Source organism: Acipenser ruthenus, chromosome 54 (assembly GCF_902713425.1).
Source record: "Acipenser ruthenus chromosome 54, fAciRut3.2 maternal haplotype, whole genome shotgun sequence".
Classification (NCBI taxonomy): Eukaryota; Metazoa; Chordata; class Actinopteri; order Acipenseriformes; family Acipenseridae; genus Acipenser; species Acipenser ruthenus.
Window position 1 is genome coordinate 3,462,604 of NC_081242.1, and position 24,381 is coordinate 3,486,984.

The window sequence follows — 24,381 nt, forward strand, 5'->3', positions numbered from 1 at the left end:
GGAAAGTGGAATTGACAAACATTTTAACAGGATTATTTTTTTGATGTAAATTTGATGTAATTGCAAAAAGAATGACAGAACATAAAAAAACACAACCATATGGCAAACATTTAATGTGGCCTAAACAACTTTGTTTCTGTATTTAAAGTACAGGAAAGACATGCGTACTATACTGCAGCTGATGCACCGCACAAGGAAAAAAAATAGTGTGTGTGTGTGTGTGTGTGTGGAGTAGTGGTTAGGGCTCTGGACTCTTGACCGGAGGGTCGTGGGTTCAATCCCAGGTGGGGGACACTGCTGTTTACTTAGATTGCTCCAGTAAAAACCCAACTTTATAAATGGCTAATTGTATGTAAAAATAATGTGTTAAAAAAAAAAAATGTAATTGTATGTAAAAATAATTTGATATCTTGTAACAATTGTTAGTCGCCCTGGATAAGCAGCTTCTGCTAAGAAATAAATAATAATAATAATTTATAGGAGGCTGTGTGGTCCAGTGGTTAAAGAAAAGGGCTTGTAACCAGGAGGTCCCCGGTTCAAATCCCACCTCAGCCACTGACTCCTTGTGTGACCCTGAGCAAGTCACTTGTGCTCCGTCTTTCGGGTGTGACGTTGTTGTAAGTGACTCTGCAGCTGATGCATAGTTCACACACCCTAGTCTTTGTAAGTCGCCTTGGATAAAGGCGTCTGCTAAATAAACATAATTAAATTAATTAATTAAATTATATAATATATAATTTGTTCACATTGCATTGCTATTGTAAAAAAGGGTAGTTGCATAAGTAGAACTTTGGGGCTCCCGAGTGGCGCATCCAGTAATGGCGCTCCGCGCGGAGTGCAAGATGTGCCCTATAGCCTGGAGATCGCAGGTTCAAATCCAGGCTATGTCACAGCCGACCGTGACCGGGAGTTCCTAGGGGGCGGCGCACAATTGGCTGAGCGCTGCCCGGGTAGGGAGGGCTTAGGTCGGCAGGGGAATCCACGGCTCACCGCGCATCAGCGACCCCTGTGGCCGATAGGGCGCCTGTGGTTCTGCAGTGGAGCCGCCAGATCTGTGTTGTCCTCCGGCACTATAGTTCTTTGGGTATATTTGTAGAGAGCCACGCAAGTTTCTGAGATCTGAATTGCGGAAGTCTACCACACACAAACTTTTAGAAGGTGTTTACTTTTCCCCTATTACTTCTGATTGGCTAGCTGTGGAAGAAGCTGAACTTTTGTTGGTTACAAAGAAACCCCAGAAATGCCTAGCTGAGGGTGACCGCCACTGTCAAGACACACGCTAATCTTTTAAACTTAAGGTATTATTTACTATTTATTATTTTTATTTATTATTTATTATTTTTTGTAAATGAGCCAATAAGTGAGATGCTTTCTTAATACATGAACCTGACATTTAAATGCAGCAACCTAGTAAAGGCAGTCATTTAAGCATTTAACTGCCCAATTTGTGTGGTATTAGTTTCATTTCGATTTTTTTTGTATGTGTGTGAGTGCGCGGTAGTAAGGAGAAGAGAGAGTGAAGAAAGGCGAGAGTCGGGTGGTTAAGACATAGTGTGTAGTAATGTAAATATTAAAGTAGCCACAGTTAAAAATGAACGAAGAGTCAGTTTCACAAAACGACGGCTGATGCCAACTGAAAGGAGTAAAATAAAACGGAATGTCTCACAACTGGATCCGACTGAAGTTACAGAAAATGACTGGTATGTACTACAAATAAAATACCAAAACAGCGTGTTGTTTAAAATAGCAAACTGGTTCGTAGTGCAAATTAATATAAATTGTAAGATATGACAAGACACATTGATGTCTTCAGTATCTAACATGACAGCAGGTATTTTGACAGGTGTTTTCTTTGATGTGGCACAGGTGCAGTTATTTGACTTTGTTCCTAAGTACCACTTGGTCCATAATCATGACATTGTGCTGGATATTGTAACGGCTTGGAACACTGATGGACCAATCAGCATGCAGCATTTTAACAATCTGTTTTATAATTATAAGTATAGTATAGTACTGTTAAGTAAAATAAATATATCATAGAAATAAACAGAAGAAAAAAAACATATTTTATGTCTGCAGTATTTGATGGAGCCTACTGTAAATATTGTGTGCATTTTGGTAGAAAAACAGTAAAAACAATATCAGAGAAACTTGACAGGTTATACACACGTTCTTTATAAATCTGGGGTACAAAACTGTTTATGGGTCAGAATAATGGACAAAAATTCAAAGGGCATAATAATAGGAGAGACATGTGTAATTTTGGTTGATTCCATTGAATCATTCCATTGAATCATTAATAAAGTCAAATATATTCCACATGTTGGAAAATTACAATATAGTTCAGTACTGGTATTTATTTTATACAGCCTTTTTTGCTCATCTTTATCAAGGGTGCCAATAATTTTGGAGGTGACTGTATATTATATTGATGCACAAAAGAAACGCAACACTCTGGTCGAATGGATTTAATCGAATATTTTAAATGGAGATATCAAACAAAGTCACAGATCAAAGAATCATGATAAGTTTTCATATAAAACATGACACACTGTCAAAATGAAAACATTACAAAGTTAGTATCGGGTATGACCTCCCTGAGCATTAATACAATCCTGGCAGCGTTGACGCATAGATCAGCCTGATCAGCCTCTGACTAGACTGCTTTGGGATGTTCCGCCACTCTTCCTGTGCAGCTGCAGCCAGCTGGTGAATGTTGGCTGGTCACGGATGCCCCACCAGTTGGCTTGAACAATGCAACAGTCACCATAACAGTCCTGGGCCGGTGTGGTGACCCTGCCTTCCAGGACGTGGCCTGTCCATCACAGAGCCGGCTTCCTGGTTTCTCTGGACTAGTCTGCTGATTTGTTGAAGCAGAACATCTCATTCTCCGGGCAACTTCTCTCACAGACAGGCCGCCTTCAATCATGCCGAAAGCAACCAGGCTATCTTCATTACTCAAGCGGGGCACGGTCGTATCTTTCACATTTCTTGCATTAATTAAAATCAGATCTTTTCGAATGGCTATTTATACAGATTCTGGTAATTTTGGCAACTCAACTCAAATAACACTGAGCACATTTTTATGAAATCACATGACTTGAGCTCAGTATTTTGTTGTCCCAAGGAACAATACTACTCAAACAGTGTGTAGATGATTGTGCGTGTGTTGTGTCAGGAAATGCAAATAAACCAAATACGAAGGATGAAAAAATGCGATATTTATTTTTCTAGGTCGGATCATCCTCTCTGAAAGGAAATGCATCGGTTCCGAATCTCATTTGCTAGTTTATTTGATACGTGTCAATTCTGCAAACATTCCGAATCAGCTGGAGCTGTATCTAAGACTTTGGGGGCGTATATTTAAATAACACAGTGCTGCAATAATTGTGGGTAGGTCCCTTCATTAGTTGGAAATGAGAACAACTCCGTCTTGGTTTTCTTGCCCTAGCAACCACTTAAACAGCATAGATGTGTGTGTGTGTGTGTGTGTATATATATTATTGAATGCAACATTAATCATAATACATCAAAATACAACATGCGAAGGGAACGTGTACAGTGTGAAAGATGTCTACTATATAAAACAAAACCAGGTACAAGTTCCTTCCTTATGGAAAATTTACACTGACCATGTTTGTCACACAGACTAGTGTGTTTCCACACGGAGGTACTATAGCTTATACAACGCTTCACTGGGCATGCGGCGGTACGTTTCAGAGCACAGGTGAGAGGTGTCTTGTTTTTTGGCTCAGAAGAGATGCTTCAGAACAGTGATTTTGGACATAGCAGTGTGGCATTATGCAGATGTTTGGGCAAAAACAGATTATTATACAATGACCAAATACATTTGGAATAGCAAGGTGGGATAGTTTGTTTTATCTTTCATGTAGTGCTGATGTACCCTTTTAAAATATAACAATTTAAACATATCTATAAATAAAACAAGTAAAACACACACATACAAACGTGTAACTTTGTATTCCTTTCCCATGTGTCCCGGCTGCTTCTTGGTTGTCCGGTTAGTAATATTGATGTTTAAGAAGTCATTTAGGTCCCGTTGACGTGACTTAGGGGTGGTCGCCATGGTAACATTAGGGGTGGTCGTTCCGTACATGAGCTTGATTCGGTGCAGGAAAACTAAACCAAAAAATACTCACAGTGGAAACTCTTCCAGCAAGCATAGCTGACTGCGAATGTGGGTTACATACCTGTCAACATTTAGTTTTCAAAATAAGGGAGCTTTTGTGAACTGAAATCAAGTGGCCTGAATTGAAGTGAATACCTACATAACACAAAGGCATACACTATTCCACTTTATTATTTGGTTGTAGAATGATAGACTGGTGATACGCTGCTCCTATAATGGCTTTAAGGAGGCAGTGTGGTCCAGTGGTTAAAGTCCAGGGCTTGTAACCAGAAGGTAATCTGTTCAAATCCCACCTCTGCCACTGACTGACTCACTGTGTGACCCTGAGCAGGTCACTTAACCTCCTTGTGCTCCATCCTGCGGATGAGATGTTAAATCCGTGTCCTATTGTAAGTGACTCCGCATATAATGCACAGTTCACAGCCTACCTCTGTAAAGCACTTTGTGATGGTGGTCCACTATGAAAGGTGCTATATAAAATTTGATATTTATTTATTATTATTTTTTAGTACAAAACAAACCGATAATAGCAGAGCAATTTATGTACGTTTTAGTAGTGGACATTAAAATATTCATATTAATTGGATTGTTAGGGAACTTTGAAATAAATTACCTACCTAACTTTTTTTCGTGGAACAGTATTGAAAGGCATCAGCTGCAATGTTTTCTGTGTTCAAGTATTCCTTTACAGTTCACATACAAGTACATTTAAGAGCTTTCAATCCAGGAAAATTGTTCATGGCAACTGTGAAGACTTTTCAAAGTTACTCAGCTGATCTGAGCATTTTGTTATAATTTTGTAATACAATATTTACAAGGCAATCCATAATGATTTGTGGCAAATCATGAATATATATATATATATATATATATATATATATATATATATATATATATATATATATATATACACACATATATTTATATATATACACATATATTTATTTATTTTATTTTTATTTTTTTCTGGTATTGGTCGCATTTTTCAAACAACTATTTTGCAAAACAACTACCGGTACTTTGGCGATACTCGACAATTTCTATGAAACCTGAAGATCCTGTTTGTGCGAGGTTTCTGGAACATTGCATGAGCGAAAACGAAGCCACGCACAGTAATCCATTTTTCAGATTGATATCGAAAGATGTAGCCCGTTATCAGCAAAAAATATTTAGGGTCGGGTAACCTTTACCCCACACATTTTTTTTATTTGGCCTAAGATTCAGAGAGTTGATTAACTACACATGGATGGAAAAACACTCCCATTGCAGAGCAATTTCACCAACTCCAGGTTTTACTAGCAGCTTGAATAGCACCAATGTGTATAGGTAATAAGCTCAAGTGTGTTTTATTAAACTCCTAGTAAAACCAGGAATGGATGAAACTGCTCTGCAACGGGGCATCTTATTTCTATCCCTGCTACAATCACCCTACACAGAACCCCCCCCCCCCCCCCATATTTTTATATATATAGTTTTGTATAATATATTAACTAAGAATGATTAAACAGCATAGCCAATTATAAGGTGAAACAAACTAACCGATAACAAGCCATCTTGACAGAAAGAAGTGTTGAGATGGCTGTATCTCATCGATATCAGGGTCTACTACTATAACTTCAATGTGGTACAACCCTGGCTGTCTGCGTGTGAGTGCTGGTGAGCAGGGAGGAGTGTAGGAGTGTGCTGTGCACACGTACTCATGCAGGCAGCGATGGGTGCCCCGGTTGCCACACCACACAACTAGAACAGGCCTGGGCTCGAGCCTGGCTTCAGGGAGAACATTCCTGGCAGGAATCAGGAGATAGGAGGGGGAGAAGCTAACTACGCTGCAGGTTTTACTTTGAACTGTTTCAGCACATGTTTAAAAAACTCAATTGCATCTTGTTCTTAACTACCCTTATAAAAGTTTTCCATAGTAGCATTATCTGCTGTGTGCTGGGCAGAGCCTCGCTGGGCTGTACACAGGGCAATGCTGGCAGGACCACACTATCTAACACCAATATAAAACCCTGTATAGAACTACAGCAGCTATCCAACATGGTGTCTATATAAAGTTGTAATCTAGTGTGCTGGCATTGCCCGCTGTGTGCTGGGCAGAGCCTCGCTGTGCTGTACTGCACGCAGGGCAATGCTGGCTGTATTGCTCATTGTACTCCTGTGCTCTGTGAATTGAGATCTTGTTGTTTTTTCTTTGCAGGGAAGTGTATGAAGTGTAATAAGGGGGTCTACGGAGCAGACAACGCCTGTCAAGCGCTGGACAGTCTATTTCACACGCGCTGTTTCGTCTGCAGCTCCTGTGGTGAGTATGGCGTGTGAACGATGGTATGGTGTGGGAACGATGGTGAGTATGGCGTGGGAATGGTGGCACAGTGGGGGGGTGGAGGCTGGCTTGCTGGCGGCCATTTTCACATGGGTGAAAGTTTTCAGTCTGTAGATGGAGTTCCGTGAAAATGGCCTCTCCCAGGTCCATTCATATGATTCGTGTAGAAATACAAAAATGGATTACAAATTGCAATGATCTGACTAGAAAACTACGAAGATGGTTGATTACATTAAATGTGGCCAGTGAAATAAACACATTTTGCCTTTTATTGTCAACATTGTTCTAAACGTTATTGGTCCAAACTTCCAACCATTTTCATTTGTATGGGGATGGGATCATGTTACAAAAGGTTAATTCAGTGATTTTTGCAGCTGAGGTTTTATAAAATGAATATGTGAATTGGACATACGTTTTAAAAAGGTTTGAGTAACATTCCAAAAAGGTATTTTTGTTAACAAGCCTCGTGTGATTTATCAGGTTGACCCATCTGGTAGAATGACAAGTTGTAAGTGAAGATTTTTTTATTTCTTTTTCTACAAAGTCAAGTTTAAAATTGCTTCCGAAAGTGGTCCAAAATGGCTCGGAAAGCATCTGAGAGCATGTACAACCCCAGAGCTTCTGGGGATCTGGATGGGTGGTGGATGGCTGGATGGGCTGTGTTTGATGGATGGGTGATGGATGGGCGGTGTATAGTGGATAGGTGTTTGTTTGGTGGATGGGTGATGGATGGGCGGTGTATGGTGGATAGGTGTTTGTTTGGTGGATGGGTGATGGATGGGCGGTGTATGGTGGATAGGTGTTTGTTTGGTGGATGGGTGATGGATGGGCGGTGTATGGTGGATAGGTGTTTGTTTGGTGGATGGGTGGGTAGTGGATGGCTGGATGGGTGATGGATGGGCGGTGTATAGTGGATAGGTGTTTGTTTGGTGGATGGGTGATGGATGGGCGGTGTATGGTGGATAGGTGTTTGTTTGGTGGATGGGTGATGGATGGGCGGTGTATAGTGGATAGGTGTTTGTTTGGTGGATGGGTGATGGATGGGCGGTGTATGGTGGATAGGTGTTTGTTTGGTGGATGGGTGATGGATGGGCGGTGTATAGTGGATAGGTGTTTGTTTGGTGGATGGGTGATGGATGGGCGGTGTATAGTGGATAGGTGTTTGTTTGGTGGATGGGTGATGGATGGGCGGTGTATAGTGGATAGGTGTTTGTTTGGTGGATGGGTGATGGATGGGCGGTGTATAGTGGATAGGTGTTTGTTTGGTGGATGGGTGATGGATGGGCGGTGTATAGTGGATAGGTGTTTGTTTGGTGGATGGGTGATGGATGGGCGGTGTATAGTGGATAGGTGTTTGTTTGGTGGATGGGTGATGGATGGGCGGTGTATAGTGGATAGGTGTTTGTTTGGTGGATGGGTGATGGATGGGCGGTGTATAGTGGATAGGTGTTTGTTTGGTGGATGGGTGATGGATGGGCGGTGTATAGTGGATAGGTGTTTGTTTGGTGGATGGGTGATGGATGGGCGGTGTATGGTGGATAGGTGTTTGTTTGGTGGATGGGTGATGGATGGGCGGTGTATAGTGGATAGGTGTTTGTTTGGTGGATGGGTGATGGATGGGCGGTGTATAGTGGATAGGTGTTTGTTTGGTGGATGGGTGATGGATGGGCGGTGTATAGTGGATAGGTGTTTGTTTGGTGGATGGGTGATGGATGGGCGGTGTATGGTGGATAGGTGTTTGTTTGGTGGATGGGTGATGGATGGGCGGTGTATAGTGGATAGGTGTTTGTTTGGTGGATGGGTGATGGATGGGCGGTGTATAGTGGATAGGTGTTTGTTTGGTGGATGGGTGATGGATGGGCGGTGTATGGTGGATAGGTGTTTGTTTGATGGATGGGTGATGGATGGGCGGTGTATGGTGGATAGGTGTTTGTTTGATGGATGGGTGATGGATGGGCGGTGTATGGTGGATAGGTGTTTGTTTGATGGATGGGTGATGGATGGGCGGTGTATAGTGGATAGGTGTTTGTTTGATGGATGGGTGATGGATGGGCGGTGTATAGTGGATAGGTGTTTGTTTGATGGATGGGTGATGGATGGGCGGTGTATAGTGGATAGGTGTTTGTTTGATGGATGGGTGATGGATGGGCGGTGTATAGTGGATAGGTGTTTGTTTGGTGGATGGGTGATGGATGGGCGGTGTATGGTGGATAGGTGTTTGTTTGGTGGATGGGTGATGGATGGGCGGTGTATAGTGGATAGGTGTTTGTTTGGTGGATGGGTGATGGATGGGCGGTGTATAGTGGATAGGTGTTTGTTTGGTGGATGGGTGATGGATGGGCGGTGTATGGTGGATAGGTGTTTGTGTGGTGAATGGTTGGGGGTGGTGGATTTGTCGTGTTTGGATGGGTGGTGAATAGCTGGGGGTGGTGGGTGGATGGGCGGTGTGTGGTGCATCGGTGGATGTGTTGTGTGTTGTGGATGGGTGGTTGTTATGGATGTGTTGTGGATGGGTGGTGTGGTCGATGGGTCTGGTGGGTGGATGTGGTGTATTTCTGGATGGGTGCTGGATGTGTGGTGGATGGGTAGATGGGTGGGTGTGTGGTGGATGGCTGATGTGTGGTGTGTTGTGGATGTGTGATGGATGGATGGGTGGGTTAGTGTGGTGGATTTGTGGATGGGTGGTGGATGTGTTGTGGATGGGTGGTGTGTGGTGAATGGTTGGATGTGTTGTGGGTGTGGTGGAAGTGTTGTGGGTGAGTGATGGATGGGTGGTGTGTTATGGATGGGTGGTGGATTTGTGATGGGTGGTATATGATGGATAGGTGTTTGTGTGGTGGATGTGTGGTGAGTAGATGGATGTGTGGTGTGTGATGTATGTGGTGGATCGGTGTATGGTGGATCGGTGTATGGTGGATGGGTGGTGTGTGGTGGATGTGTGGTGGATGGGTGGTGTGTGGTGGGTGTGTGGTGGATATGTTGTGGATTGGTGGTGGATGGGTGTCATGATGAGTTGCTTTCATTTAACTTTTTTGTCCTTTCTCATTATTTCTCTATTTGATCTATCTATCTTTGTTCATCCATTAGTTACTTTACTTCATTCTTTCTATCTTTCGGTGATACTGAGAGCCAAGTAGCAGGTCACTATTCAATATGAATCACAATGCATATTACAGTACTGAAGGGCTAGTGAGTAAGATAGAACAATAATGACGGGCTGCTTTGATCAGTTAACTCAATGAGTGGGGGGAGCATATGTCCAAACCAGCCACAAATCCCACTTTTTCATGACTTCTGATCTGCATCGTAATACACTAAAGCAAAGTACCCTTACAAACGTTTACTACACTATTTTTGCAGTTTTCCCATGTTAACACAATGCATTTACCATCATTTACAATGCTTTTTTATGCTTACCATACCTTTTACCATGCTTTCACTGTGCTTTATTACACTTTGCTGTGCTTTTACTGTGGGAGGCTTTTCTAAGGATGTCCCCATTCTGTATTCTTTCTCTCTCAGGCAGAACATTACGAGGGAAGGCCTTCTACAATGTGAACGGGTCAGTCTATTGCGAAGAGGATTACATGGTAAGAACAGCAAAGCCTGGTCTCAATGACATCTCCATATGTAAAGGCTGGGCCAGCAGAGTTAAAGATCTACAAATACATGTACTGAAATAAACCTAACAAATTCCATGACAAGGTTTCGCCATTGAAAAAGACACGGAGAAAGACTTCTAGGTGAAATGTTTGTCATTTTATTCATTACGTTTCTTTAGTATTTCAAAATTGAGCACTATTGAGTCTTTAGAGTTAGGAAGTTGAAAGGTTGTCGCATGATGTGAATGGAATGAAGAAGGCTGTTCAGTGCCCAGCACTTAGGATTCTCCAGGTAAGCTGCACAAAGCCGGTGAAGGCAGTTTTATTGGTAACTCAGTATTGAAGTAATGCAGAACCACTCAGAAATATAATAAGGCTGGGGCAATGCCTACAATTTCACTATTGATATATCGTTCTCCAAAAAAGACAATGCATCGATTAATCAATGCTATGAAATGGGTAAAAAAAAAAAACAGTAATTCATGTGGAGCTGTAACATTGCTAGTAACACTTTAAAAACTGGTATGCATATTAAATTGATTGCATCAGTTTATGCATATAGTAATTAAAACATATATTTTTTTACCTTATTCGTGTTGCTTTTTACTAGTTTACATACATAACAAGTCGAGTACAACCAATCAGAGAAAAAAAAAAAAAAATTAAAAAAAGTTATCACTGTCCACAGCAGTTTAGTAACAAGAGTGTTATATTTTAATTGTGTCCACGTTTTGTTTTAATTTAAGGAATGACTGGCACTTGCTTACAATCTGCCCAGCATTACTGAATACATGTTCAGGGGCTGACGTTGCCGGGATACTTAATTCTTCAGACCAAAGATACATCTTTTGGAATTATGTTTTTCTTAATTTTTACTGGGGGGGGGTCGGGGTCGGGGTCGGGTTGTTCACATGAATAAATGTGGATTTTGTTTGAAGTTTTGTAGGGTGCCATCTCATTAAATGGACATGCAAATTAGTTGTGTTACCAGAGTCCCAAACATTACTTTCTTACTTTTTTCTTGTTGTCTTACTTTAGAAAATAATTGCAAAACATCGGAAGGCATTTTAGCTCAGTCGATACAATTTGTAATTGTAGCACAACGCTCTTAACTTGCTCTTTTACTTTGAAGACTCCTGCACAGATGCAATCCCATCAGTAAACACTCCCAGGGGGCGGGTCAGGGGGGTGAAGGTGAGCTCAATCGCATGCAGATTAAGAGAGTCAGACCTGAGGGGAGCAGAGAAGCTCTGCACTTAATGCAAAAAAGAATTGCTGATTCCAAATGTAGTAAAAAATAAAAGCTTTCCTTTGCTTAAACCCTTTACACAAAAACGATACACAGGCTTGACTATCGATAGTTGTCAAACAATGTATCGTCTCAGCCTTAAAATATACAAACCCCATTAACACAAGCAATTAAAATGACAATTGAAAAAACAACTTGCTCTTTTTAAGCAATGAGCTACTGTTTGTATTTATGTGTTTTAGTTCTCTGGATTCCAGGAAGCTGCTGAAAAGTGCTGTATGTGTGGGCATCTCATCCTAGAAAAGGTGAGAGGATCACTAAAAAAAACAACTGCAGAATCAAAAAGCTCCCTTGCAATCCTAAGAAATACGAAACCAAGTCAAGCAGACAGATGTTTCGGCCACTGAGGAAGGTACTAGTTAAAATATCAGGGCTGGCACAATTGAAAGGTTACACTGTCACATGGTATGAATGGAATGAGGAAAGCTGTTCACTGTCTGGCAGATTTAGGTAAATTACAGCTTAACTCTCAGGAGCCAGGAGTGGGATGTTTCATGAACAAATTCTGTTAATAAGCCCCACACAGACTCACAGGAGAGACGTATTCATGCTGTGATGTGAATCAGTTCATTCAGATAAGATTTATCAGGGGTCTGATTGTTCAAACTCCTGGCTCCTGATAATTTTAATAATAATAATTTTATTTTTTATTATTATTATTATTATTATTATTATTATTATTATTATTATTATTATTATTATTAGACTTAATTGAGGGTAGTTCTGAACCCCAGGACTGGGTGCAGCAGGGCTAGTGCGAGTTGCAAACCCTGTGATAACTCAACATTGCTGCAAAAGAACCACTTAGACTGAAAACCAGCTGTTTTACCCCTATACCAGCAATGGTACGGGGGTAAAACTGCAGGTTTTTAGTCCCAAACAAAAAGGTTTCACAAAATAATAACACACTATAGTGATTTATTATTAATTAAAACTGACTATTTTTGTAATTATAAGACTGTTTGGACATTCACTTTGTCACCCACACCACTCCCCTCCTGACAGGCATGTATATAAAGAGATCAGATTGAAAAAACAGAATAGACAGCAAACCTTGAAGTACACAGGCACGGCATGGTACTGCAAATGCTCTTTCATTTGAGGTACATGCGTACGCTCTGGAGCTGAAGTGGTTAAAATGACACTTGGAGCTACTATTGTAACTTTGTTCCTTTTGTGTTCAGATTTTACAGGCGCTGGGGAACAGCTACCACCCTGGCTGTTTCCGCTGTGTCATCTGCAACAAAGCCCTTGATGGCATTCCTTTCACTGTGGACTTCTCCAACAAGGTGTACTGTGTCACTGACTACCACAGGTAGCAGTCCTGCTGAACTACATATAAACACTGTATAGAAATACAGCAGCTACCCAACATGGTGTCTATATAAAGTTGTAATCTAGTGTGCTGGGCAGAGCCTTTCTGTGCTGTACTGTACACAGGGCAATGCTGGCAGGACCGCACTATATAAAACCCTGTACAGAACTACAGCAGCTACCCAACAGTTATATACATGGGAAAACACTCTAAACTAGGATACACAGGTCTTACTACCTTCCTTATTTGATCTTTTATAGATGGGTGCCCTCGTGTCTGTACTGTAAACTGCTACCACTATGAACCAAGGTGCTAGCACCACCTACTGTATCATAAAAATATTACTTCAGTTTTTACATATATCTTTCTAGAGAAGCACACGTCAGATTGTGATTTAACTTGCTAATGACCTTCTTTAGCACAAGATACTGAGAATCTGAGGAAGTGTGAATCTCATGCTTATCAACTTGTTCGTGGTCAGACGGCTTTGATTTTATATTTATTTATTTTTAGGATTTTCGCACCAAAATGTTCCTCCTGTGGTCAGCCTATTCTACCTGCAGAGGTAAGCACTTCCTCGCTCTGGGTTTTTTAATTATAATATTCATATATTTGTTAATTATTATATAATTTACTGAAATAGTTTATTGACCTGTGTAATTCCAGCTACAGTTTTAAACATAGTCTAATAGTTGGTTTTATTAATAGATGTTATTTATTTAAGCACTTTTTTATTATTATTATTAATAATAATAATAATAATAATAATAATAATAATAATAATAATAATATTTCTGGGTATAAACAATAATTAAACAAATCCCACATGTTTTAAAATGTTTTTGTTTAATGTATGCTCTTAAGTGCCGGGTGTCTCCCTCTATCATGTTGAGAGTGTGTTTCATTCTCTTGCACTCTTTGTATGACGGACTCTCCCTCTCCCCTCTCCCAGTACCTCAGTATCATATCAGTTAATCTGTGGTGTGTCGGGTGTCTCTTATAAGTATCGCGTGTCTCTGTCTATCATGTTGAGAGTGTGTTTCATTCTCTTGCACTCTTTGCTGTTTTGGGGGGTCTGAAAGAGAATCAAATGCGATTAGAGGGACCCACAGAAGTTAATAAATCTAAGTAAAAAAGACAAAACCCATATATTAACATGCTTAATGTTTTTATAAAACCTGGTGTGGTTTATGTTTCGAATGCTTTGTCGTTGACTACCCCTGACACCCCTGACACTTGAATGCAGATCTACACACTCAGAGATATTATAAGGGTAGCTGCTGCTAATAGGAGCCAATGGGTATGGGATTATAATATACTTTTACAAATTGAGAAAGGCTTCTAGTTGAATTCTCTCTCAAATAATTCAGAATTACTATAAAAAATTATCCTGATCATTGTTAAAGAAACTGATCTAAAGAAACTGATCCAGGGGCAGATTAAACAAAACTTGTAATCTGGATAACAGTGATCCAGATTTTGTAACACCCTATATTTTGTGATAGAGATTCCTTTAAAAAAAAAATATATATATAATGTGTGTGTATATGTATGTATATGTATGTGTGTGTGTATGTATGTATGTGTATATATATATATATATATATACACACACACACACACACACACAGTGACTCTCAAAAGTATTCACCCCCTTGGACTTTTCCACATTTTATTGTGTTACAACATGGAATCAAAATGGACTTAATTAGGAGTTTTTGCCGCTGATCAACACAAAAAAAGTCCATAATGTCAAAGTGAAAAATAAAATCTACAAATTGTTCTAAATTAATTACAAATACAAACAGAAAATGATTGATTGCATAAGTATTCACCCCCTTGAGTCAATATTTGGTAGAGGCACCTTTGGCAGCAATTACAGCCATGAGTCTATTTGGATAAGTCTCTACCAGCTTTGCACATCTGGACACTGCAATTTTTGCCCATTCTTCTTTGCTAAATTGCTCAAGCTCCGTCAAGTTGGATGGGAACAGCAATTTTCAACTCTTTCCACATATTCTCAATTGGATTGAGGTCCGGGCTTTGACTGGGCTAGTCCAGGACATTGACCTTTTTGTTTTTAAGCCACTCCAGTGTGGCTTTGGCTGTATGTTTGGGGTCATTGTCCTGCTGGAAGATGAATCTTCTCCCAAGCCCCAGGTCTCTTGCAGACTTCAACAGGTTTTCCTCCAGGATTTCTCTGTACTTTGCTGCATCCATTTTGCCCTCTATCTTCACAATCTTTCCAGGCCCTGACGCAGAGAAGCATCCCCATAGCATGATGCTGCCACCATCATGCTTCACGGTAGGGATGGTGTTCTCAGGATGATGTGCGGTGTTAGGCTTAGCGTTGAGGCCAAAAAGCTCTATTTTGGTCTCATCAGACCATAGAATCTTCTTTCACTTGGTCTCATAGTCTTTCACATGCCTTCTGGCAAACTCTAGCTGAGATTTGATGTAAGTTTTTTTCAACAATGGCTTTCTTTTAGCCACTCTCCCATATAGGCCAGTTTTGTGAAGCACCCGGGCTATTGTTGCCGTATGCACAGTGTCTCCCAGCTCAGCCGTGGAAGACTGTAACTCCTTTAGAGTTGCCATAGGCCTCTTGGTGGCCTCCATGACTAGTGCCCTTCTCGTCCGGATACTCAGTTTTTGAGGACGGCCTGTTCTAGACAGATTCACAGTTGTGCCATATTCTCTCCATTTCTTAATAATGGACTTTACTGGTGCTTTTGAAGAACATTATTCCGGATTTGCTTTGAATGTTCCTTCATCTTCATGATGTAGTTTTTGTTAGGAAATGTACTAACCAACTGTGGGACCGCCAATAGACAGGTGTATTTAACCTGAAATCATGTGAAACACCTTAATTGCACGCAGGTGGACTCCAGTCAACTAATTATGTGACTTCTAAAGACAATTGGTTGCACCAGAACTTATTTAGGTGTGTCATAGCAAAGGGGGTGAATACTTATGCAATCAATTATTTTCTATTTTCTATTTGTCATTAATTTAGAACAATGTGTAGATTTCATTTTTCACTTTGACATTATGGACTTTTTTGTGTTGATCAGTGGCATAAACTCATAATTAAATCCATTTTAATTCCATGTTGTAACACAATAAAATGTGGAAAAGTCCAAGGGGGTGAATACTTTTGAGAGCCACTGTGTGTGTGTGTGTGTGTGTGTATGTATGTGTGTATATATATATATATATATATATATATATATATATATATATATATATATATATATACACACAGTGCCTTGCAAAAGTATTCAGACCCCTGACCAATTCTCTCATATTACTGAATTACAAATGGTACATTGAAATTTCGTTCTGTTTGATATTTTATTTTAAAACACTGAAACTCAAAATCAATTATTGTAAGGTGACATTGGTTTTATGTTGAGAAATATTTAAGAAAAATAAAAAACTGAAATATCTTGCTTGCATAAGTATTCAACCCCCACACATTAATATTTGGTTGAGCCACCTTTCGCTGCAATAACAGCTTTAAGTCTTTTGGGGTAAGTATGTACCAGCTTTGCACACAGTGTTGGAGTGATTTTGGCCCATTCTTCTTGGCAGATTTGCTCCAGGTTGTTCAGGTTGGTTGGACGACGCTTGGGGACCACAATTTTCAAATAATGCCACAGATTCTCAATGGGATTGAGATCAGGACTTTGACTGGGCCACTGTAGGACATTCACCTTTTTGTTCTTGAGCCACTCCAATGTTGCTTTGGCCTTGTGCTTGGGATCATTGTCCTGCTGAAAGGTGAATTTCCTCCCAAGCTTCAGTTTTTTAGCGGACTGAAGCAGGTTCTCTTGCAGTATTTCCCTGTATTTTGCTCCATCCATTCTTCCTTCAATTTTAACAAGGTGCCCTGCTGATGAGAAGCATCCCCACAGCATGATGCTGCCACCACCATACTTCACTGTAGGGATGGTGTGTCTTGAGGCATGGGCAGTGTTAGGTTTGCGCCACACATAGCGCTTTGAGTTTTGGCCAAAAAGCTCTATCTTGGTCTCATCTGACCACAAAACCTTTTCCCACATCGCAGCTGGGTCACTCTCATGCTTTCTGGCAAACTCCAGACGTGCTATCAGTTATATTCCTCCAACACAGCTGTTTCTGTTTCAGTTAATGATTGTGTTTCAACCTACATATTGAATTGATGATCATTAGCACCTGTTTGGTATAATTGTTTAATCATACACCTGACTATATGCCTACAAAATCCCTGACTTTGTGCAAGTGTACCTAGAAGAATTGATGCTGTTTTGAAGGCAAAGGGTGGTCACACCAAATATGGATTTGATTTAGATTTTTCTTCTGTTCACTCACTTTGCTTAGTTAATTGATAAATATAATCTATTAACATGTCTATTTTTGAAAGCATTCTTACTTTACAGCATTTTTTCACACCTGCCTAAAACTTTTGCACAGTACTGTGTGTGTGTGTGTGTATCTATCTATCTATCTATCTCTCTATCTATCTATCTATCTATCTATCGTAATTATTTGTAATCTGGATAAAAGTAATCCAGCAGCGACATTTCCTGAAAAAACTGATCAAAACAATCCAAAAGTAATTAATCTCAATCACAAAATATAGGATTACAAAATCCGTATCACTTTGATCTAGATGAAACATTTTGAAAAACCAGCCCCTGATGTGGCTGGAATTGATCAGGTTTAGAGAAGCTTCACGAACAGCAATGTCCTCCCCTCCAAATCCTGTGTTTATTGTGTTTGTTTCCAGGGCTCGGAGGAAATATTCCGAGTGGTCTCCATGAATAAAGATTACCACTTCGAGTGCTACCACTGTGAGGTAAGACAGAGGGGCTTGAAGTCATTGATACAGCCAATTTACATTTAAACCAGTTAACTGATACTACCAATTTTCTACGTGGTTCTGGACAAATTTAGGAGTCGCTTATTGAAAATGAATTCTTCTAATACGAATTCACTTCAAACTAGTTTCCTGTTAGTGCAAATAATTTTGAAGCGCCATTTGTACTTCACTCTTTTATTCATTCATCCATTTTGAAGCGCCTCTCAGGCACGTCAGGTCCAATTTATTTTCACACATGCAGTTTATTTTACATGCGCTGTTTTAAAAGTGTTTTTTTTGAGTAAAACCGGTTTAACCCTTTGCGGTCCTGTGTCGGACCTGGTCCGACATTGCAATTTTCCCTTTCCGGTCCAATGTTGGACCCTGTCTGATATCATCAAAAAGACGTAAAAAACAGGTCTCTAGTCGTTTTTTCTCCAGAAAAAGCTGAGAAAACCTTTCAATGGCTGAGGAGACCGATCGATAGGAGCCGAGAGAAGCTGATCTGAGCAATACATATAGCCCCTGCACCACAGAGATAACACGGACATAAACAAGATAGATTTACGCATCCAGCGCTCAAAGAATATCACAGACATTTGCAGTGCTTTTTGAGATGTTATAGTAAGAAAATAATGAGGGTGTATCTAAATAGTGAGCCATATACAGATAGACAAAAGTAAGTTACTTAATTAAATCTATTGTCATGAGTAAATGATTAATTCTTCATGGGTAACTTCAAATAATCAATTAACACTTAGAACTATAGTGTATTCATTCTAAACAGGATTGTCTGTCTGCAGCTTTATTGAAACTAAACTCTTTTCAGAATGTAGTAAACTGACACAGACACCAAGAATAAATTATATTGTAGTGTCAAACTGAACATGATTGTGGAGCACATTTTGACATCTCCTGTGTCTGTCTGCCTCTAGGACTGTGGGATGCAGCTGAGCGATAAAGAAGGTCAGCAATGCTTCCCATTGGAGGGACACCTGCTGTGTCACTGCTGTCACCTGAGGAGAGCCAACGTGCAGCCACAAACACCTTCCCTCAGCTACAACCACTGAGGCTCTGGGGTTCCACCCTACCTTCCATATGCACCTGCTATTCCTTCCCCTGGGAAAAGAAACTACAGGGACAGGCAAACAAACATAATGTAAAACAGCTCTGTTTCCAAAACATGTAAGGGTATTATAACTAGTATAGGACAAACATTCATGTTCAGATATTCTTATATGATTCAGTACTACTGAAATTACAGTATAGAAATCACTCTCTAATCACCTATTACAGAAAGAAGAGAACGGGTGCTCTTGATTTCACACTTCATTCATGCACTGGTTTCCTTTGACTCTCTTCAATTCTGTTGTTTATAAATTGTGTTATGTGAACAAATACAAACATGGGCTTTTTGCTTCAAAATACATTTCAGTGCTTGTTAAAATACTGTGTGCCCCAGCACTACTTTATAAGAATTTCTAGAACGAGAAAAGGCCATTCGGCCCACCTATTCTCACTCACTTAGTGCAAGTATGGTTTGTTAACACTCAGGAGAGGTAAAACAAAAAAACCCGAACCAGGTTAGTAGGGGAAATGAAAACCCGGGAATCCGAGGCTAAATGGATCAGGCGGCTAGCTAAAGGTCTTATTATGGTCACAGAAAGGGTTATACAGTATTGTTCATGACAGCATCCAGTCTATTCTTGAAGGATCAGATCAACAGCAGCCTGTTCCAATGGTTCACCACCCTTTCCGTGAAAAAGCTCCTTCTCCCCTCGGCTCTGAATATGCCCTTCAGCTTCCAGCTGTCGCCCCTGGTTCTGTTCTCTGTGACCTGTGAAAAATAATTCTCAGTGTTACTGTGTTAAACCACTTTTAATTTTTTTTACAGAATTTTAAATACCTCATTAAGTTGCCCCTGGCTCCCCTTCTTTCTAGGCTATACAGATCCAGCTCTTTCAGTCTGTCTTCATATGACATACCCTTCAATCCTGGGATTAATCGTGTTTCTCTCCTCTGTACTCTGTACTCTGTACTCTCTCCAGAGTATTCTAGGTGTGGTCGTACCAGTGCATTATATTACTTTAATATAACTTATCTAGATTTGAATTCAACTGTCTTGGCTATATAACATTCTATTTGCCTTTTATTTATAGCTTCTTCGCACTAGTTGGCTTAAGAGATTCATACGCTACTCCCCCAAGTCCTTTTCATATTTTTATACTATTCATGTTGTACTTGCCTCTAATGTTTTTGCGCCCTATGTGCAAGACTTTGCCTTTATTACATTAAATTTAATCTGCGGTGTGTCAGCCCAAGCTTGAATCTCTTTGTGTTATTAAAGTTGCTGGTTGGGAGTTGGCTGCCCCTCCCAGTTTTCTGTTGTCTGCAGATTTGTGTAGTTTACTGGTTATGACTGCTAATCAAATCTTGTCAAAGAAGACATCATTTTCTTCTCTTTCAGTGCATCATTCACCCGAGCTTTGAGAGTTTTGCTGTAGTTATTTCTGCAGCTGCCACATGCTAAGTTTGATGGAGGTGCAGTACTGGTTCAGAGTCCTGCACGGGTACAACCCGCTTCCGACCCGAACTGCAGCACTGTCTTCTTACCAGCGACCCGACCCGACCCACTTTAGCCCTTTGCAGTCCATTTATTAACTGCGCGTCAGGCACGTCAGGTCTAATTAATTCACACGCGCAGTTAATTTTATACGCGCTGTTTAAAAGTATTTTTTTTCACAGTCAAACGGGTTTAAATGGCCCTGCATATCAACAAAGCACTCACTAGGCATCTCCAGCCCCGCCCCACCCTTTTGTTTGCTATAGCGTTCACCTATGTAAGAAATAAATAATAATAATAATAATAGTTGTACATACCGATCAATCATCTCCGGATCACTCGTTTTATCACCAAACTCCTCAATAATGCGATCCAAGTCATTATTTTATTACTATAACATCTGAAAAAAGCTCTGCAAATGTCCATGATAGTCTCAGTGCGCTGACGCACTCAGCCAGCTTGTTTACTATGAACGCCCCGTTATCTGATACCTGATACCATGTATGACTATTCATGAGATACGCTTTTTTTTTTTTTCGACTTGTCTCGGCTCCTGTCGCTCCCACTCGGCAATTGAATGGTTTTCTCGGCTTTTTCCGGAGAAAAAACGACTAAACACCCGTTTATTGCGTTGCTATAATGATGTCGGACCCAGTGCGACAAAGGACCTGTGAGGAATAATTGCAACGTTGGACCCAGTCCGACAATGGACCGCAAAGGGTTAGACCTGCGGTTTTGTGGGTGTCACACACAAAAAAAATGACAGGTTTTACAAGCAACGAATCCAGTCATTATTTTCATTCACTATGATTCCAAAAGAATTCCACACTTCTGAGCGACCTATTATCCACTACATGATATAAACCCTGCGCTATCTTTTGTTTCACCTCGTCCACAGGCATTTTTAATACCACCAAGCAGACATGATAAAAGGATCTTGACGTATCAAACAAATACAAACCAAGAACAGGAAATACCGGTATGTTATTTGGGAAAAGGTTACAGACGAGTATGCGGAAAGGACAAAACACGTTTTTGGTGATTGAAATTCAGACCCGAGCTTGACCTGAAAATTAATTTTTTTGACCCGAACCGCGAAAAAGTTCACATTCCGACCCAAACCCGACCTGCTTTTGCAGGCCACCCAAGGGTACCCGACCTGATGCAGGACTAACTTGGTTTGCTCTCCATCTACACTTCTTTACTTCTTTACTTCCTTCCTGTGTCCCAGATAATAGGACCCCCTCCTGACCCCCACATACTTGTGGGAGGCTATTATCTGGGACAGGAAGTAAATAAGTGTAGATGGAGAGCAAACCAAGTTAGAGACCTGCACCTCCATCAAACTTAGTGTTGTGGCAGCTGCAGGATAAATTGGCTTCACCCCCAAATAAATGAAAATAAATAAGTCTAGAAACAAAGCACAGAAACCAGAGTGGAGGAAGACTTGGAGGGAAGGAGACACTTCTGCACACAGAGTGGTGAGGGGATGGAAAAGGATACCGAATCATTAGGATCCTTTAAGACTCAACTTGAGTTTTGAGATTGTCGGAACCAGACGATCACTGAGGGGCAGAATGGCATCCTCCCATTTGTAGATTTTCTTCTGTTCTTAAAGGAGAATATTTTTGCTACTAAGAGGGGCGAGTATGGATTTTAAAACCTTGGCTAGCCCCAAACTGAACATTCCATAATAATCCTTTGTTACTTGAGATATTTCCTACTTTGACACAAGGGAAGCATTTCCTTAGTATCTCCAATAGCAATGACTTCCCCAGTGGTTGGGGGCTAAAAACCCTAAAGTTACAAACAAACAAGTCAATGTTGAAGCACAAAAAAATAAAGACTGATTTACTGCTGTTAGTTTTTTGTTGCACTGTCTGTTTAGTTATAATATTCCACAGGTATGTTATTCCACCAGTTTTAAAAGGTACCAGTATTTAAATGTTAATGTTCTTCACTGTACAGTACTGCTTTTTAAAGTTTACAATGTATTGTGACACTCTCTGCAAAGGTACACAAATATTGTGGTCTGTTTAAAAGTATGGGGGGGGGGGGGATGTTGTCCTTGTTAGTGTAGTTTAAGATCACTGGACTAGAATTACATTTTAACTGCAGTTTGAACTTCATTTCATTAGCATTTACTGCACTAGAAGTTAAGTAACAATACAATGCTGTAAAATACAAACACTGTAAGCAAACAGGAATCCTGTTCATCTGTTTGTAAAGCAAGACCTGTTGTGTTTAGAAACTTGTTTACTGTATTTTTTTGTTTCTTTTAACTAGCAATTATTTTGCACTTTTACTGACTGCATTCCGTTTTAATTATAATTTTTTTGTATTTTATTTTTTATTTTAAGACTTTGTACGCTGGATCGCAAGATGAAAAATGTTTTCAAGTCATGTATATTCCAGCCCTGTTACATTTGTTTTGCTATTACATATTAAAGTGGCTTAACTGACATATTCTTAAGTGTGTATTTATACAGAGGTTATCCAGAACTATTAAACTGAATTTAAAAATACTAAAATTCAGTGAGAATGATTTAGTAGAAATATTTGAGAGACTTCCAGTCAAAATGTTTGTCATTGAATTTAAATTTTTTAGTCTTTCTAAATAGTATTTTCTGTAAAGAAACGTCTGTAAATATTATAAAACCAGTAAGAAAAAATTAAGCTCACAAACACACACAAAAGTATTTCCACCGATTCCAGGCCTGCTTTCAGAAAGGCTGAGAAACTTGCATGCAGTTTCAGCTACTGAACCTTGATCACAAACCTTTAGGGGCTGTTCAGGTTCATTCAATCAAGCTATCAGTTAATGGAACACTTTTTGGGTTAGAGACCTTAGAAGCCTGTTCATATTATTTTAACCTGTGTTTAATACAATTCATCATTTTAAAAATAAAAACATTCCTTTAAACAGTTCTGAAGTTTTGTGAATTCCACTTTGGCCTTTCCTGGAAAATGAAGTTATGTGGGGTTTCCACAGTGATTCTGACTTCAACAAAAATCATACATTTCAGCAACAGCCTGCTGTGCTGTTCTGCCATCTTTATTATTATTTGTTTATTTAGCAGATGCCTTTATCCAAGGCGACTTACAGAGACTCGGGTGTGTGAACTATGCATCAGCTGCAGAGTCACTTACAAATACGTCTCACCCGAAAGACGGAGCACAAGGAGGTTAAGTGACATGCTCAGGGTCACACATGAGTCAGTGGCTGAGGTGGGATTTGAACCCGGGACCTCCTGGTTACACATTAATAGAAGTGTAAGAAGTCAAGCAGTGCTAGTTAAGGATTGTTAAGATGCCAGTGGTATCCTGTGTACAGTTCACTTCAGAAGACTACAGAACAAAGTTTGCAACATTAAAAATATGTCTTTTTTTATTCTTATTTCCTGGGTTGGGTGGTCATTTTTTGTTATTTACACTAAGTTCATATGTTGTGTGTAGGGTGTCTTGCTGTCAAATATATATATTTCACACAGTTTGAACCCTTTGCAAATCTCTCTACCCAAACTCTCACAATAAAAAAATAAAATAAAATCTAACCACCCTCTCCAGAAACAATCAAATCATTCCAATGATTCTGGTGAAACTGCTTTTTTTTCACACTCCATCTTCATTGTTATTTATCTTGAATAGTAGCTTTATTTCTCCCTCTTGCTTGTTTGGTTGTTAGTAGCTTATTGATCCCAGAATCTCATCAAGCAGCTTCCTGAAAGATCCCAGGGTGTCAGCTTCAACAACATTACTGGAGAGTTGGTTCCAGACCCTCACAATTACCTGTGTAAAAAAAGTGCCTCCTATTTGCTGTTCACTTTCAATTCGAAGACGACCACCAATGACATTATGTATGAGATATGCCTGCCCATTGAGTAGGTATTGCTGAGCTCTCTATACCAGAGCTGCCGATAGGCCCCTTCCTGAACGCTTGTTTTACAAAAGAACGCCATTTTACCTATTTAAATTCCATTGACCCCAGGATGATGCGAGCGATGAGCCGAGGATACAGATAAATTGGGGAGAAAACCAGGGTAAAAAAAATTGGCGACGACTAAATTTAAAAAAAAACCAAACAGGAGCACTTTGAAGTTGATAGAAGAAGCATCCTAACAATAACAATTTTGGCTGGGAAGCCTAATAATAATAATAATAAAAAATCCTTATAATAACAATAGGCTTCCCAAGCCGGCTTGGAAGTCTAAATAGATGTTGCTAGCAACTTGAAGGCCTCCAAGGCATTCTTCTTCCTATATGTGCTCTATAGTACCCA

General features: G+C 40.0%; 1 protein-coding gene across 1 annotated transcript in view; it reads left to right on the top strand.

Moving 5' to 3' along the window:
• LOC117398011 (LIM domain-containing protein ajuba-like) overlaps positions 1–22,564 on the top strand; it is a 29,943-nt gene extending 7,379 nt beyond the window's left edge. Inside the window, exons 2-8 of the mRNA XM_033997000.3 lie at positions 6,348–6,449; positions 9,993–10,060; positions 11,564–11,626; positions 12,566–12,696; positions 13,210–13,261; positions 17,468–17,536; positions 18,475–22,564. Of these exons, the coding sequence (XP_033852891.2) occupies positions 6,348–6,449; positions 9,993–10,060; positions 11,564–11,626; positions 12,566–12,696; positions 13,210–13,261; positions 17,468–17,536; positions 18,475–18,609 (620 nt within the window). The 3' untranslated portion in view covers positions 18,610–22,564. The remainder of the gene's footprint in view (positions 1–6,347; positions 6,450–9,992; positions 10,061–11,563; positions 11,627–12,565; positions 12,697–13,209; positions 13,262–17,467; positions 17,537–18,474) is intronic.
• The last annotated feature ends 1,817 nt before the right edge of the window (positions 22,565–24,381 follow it).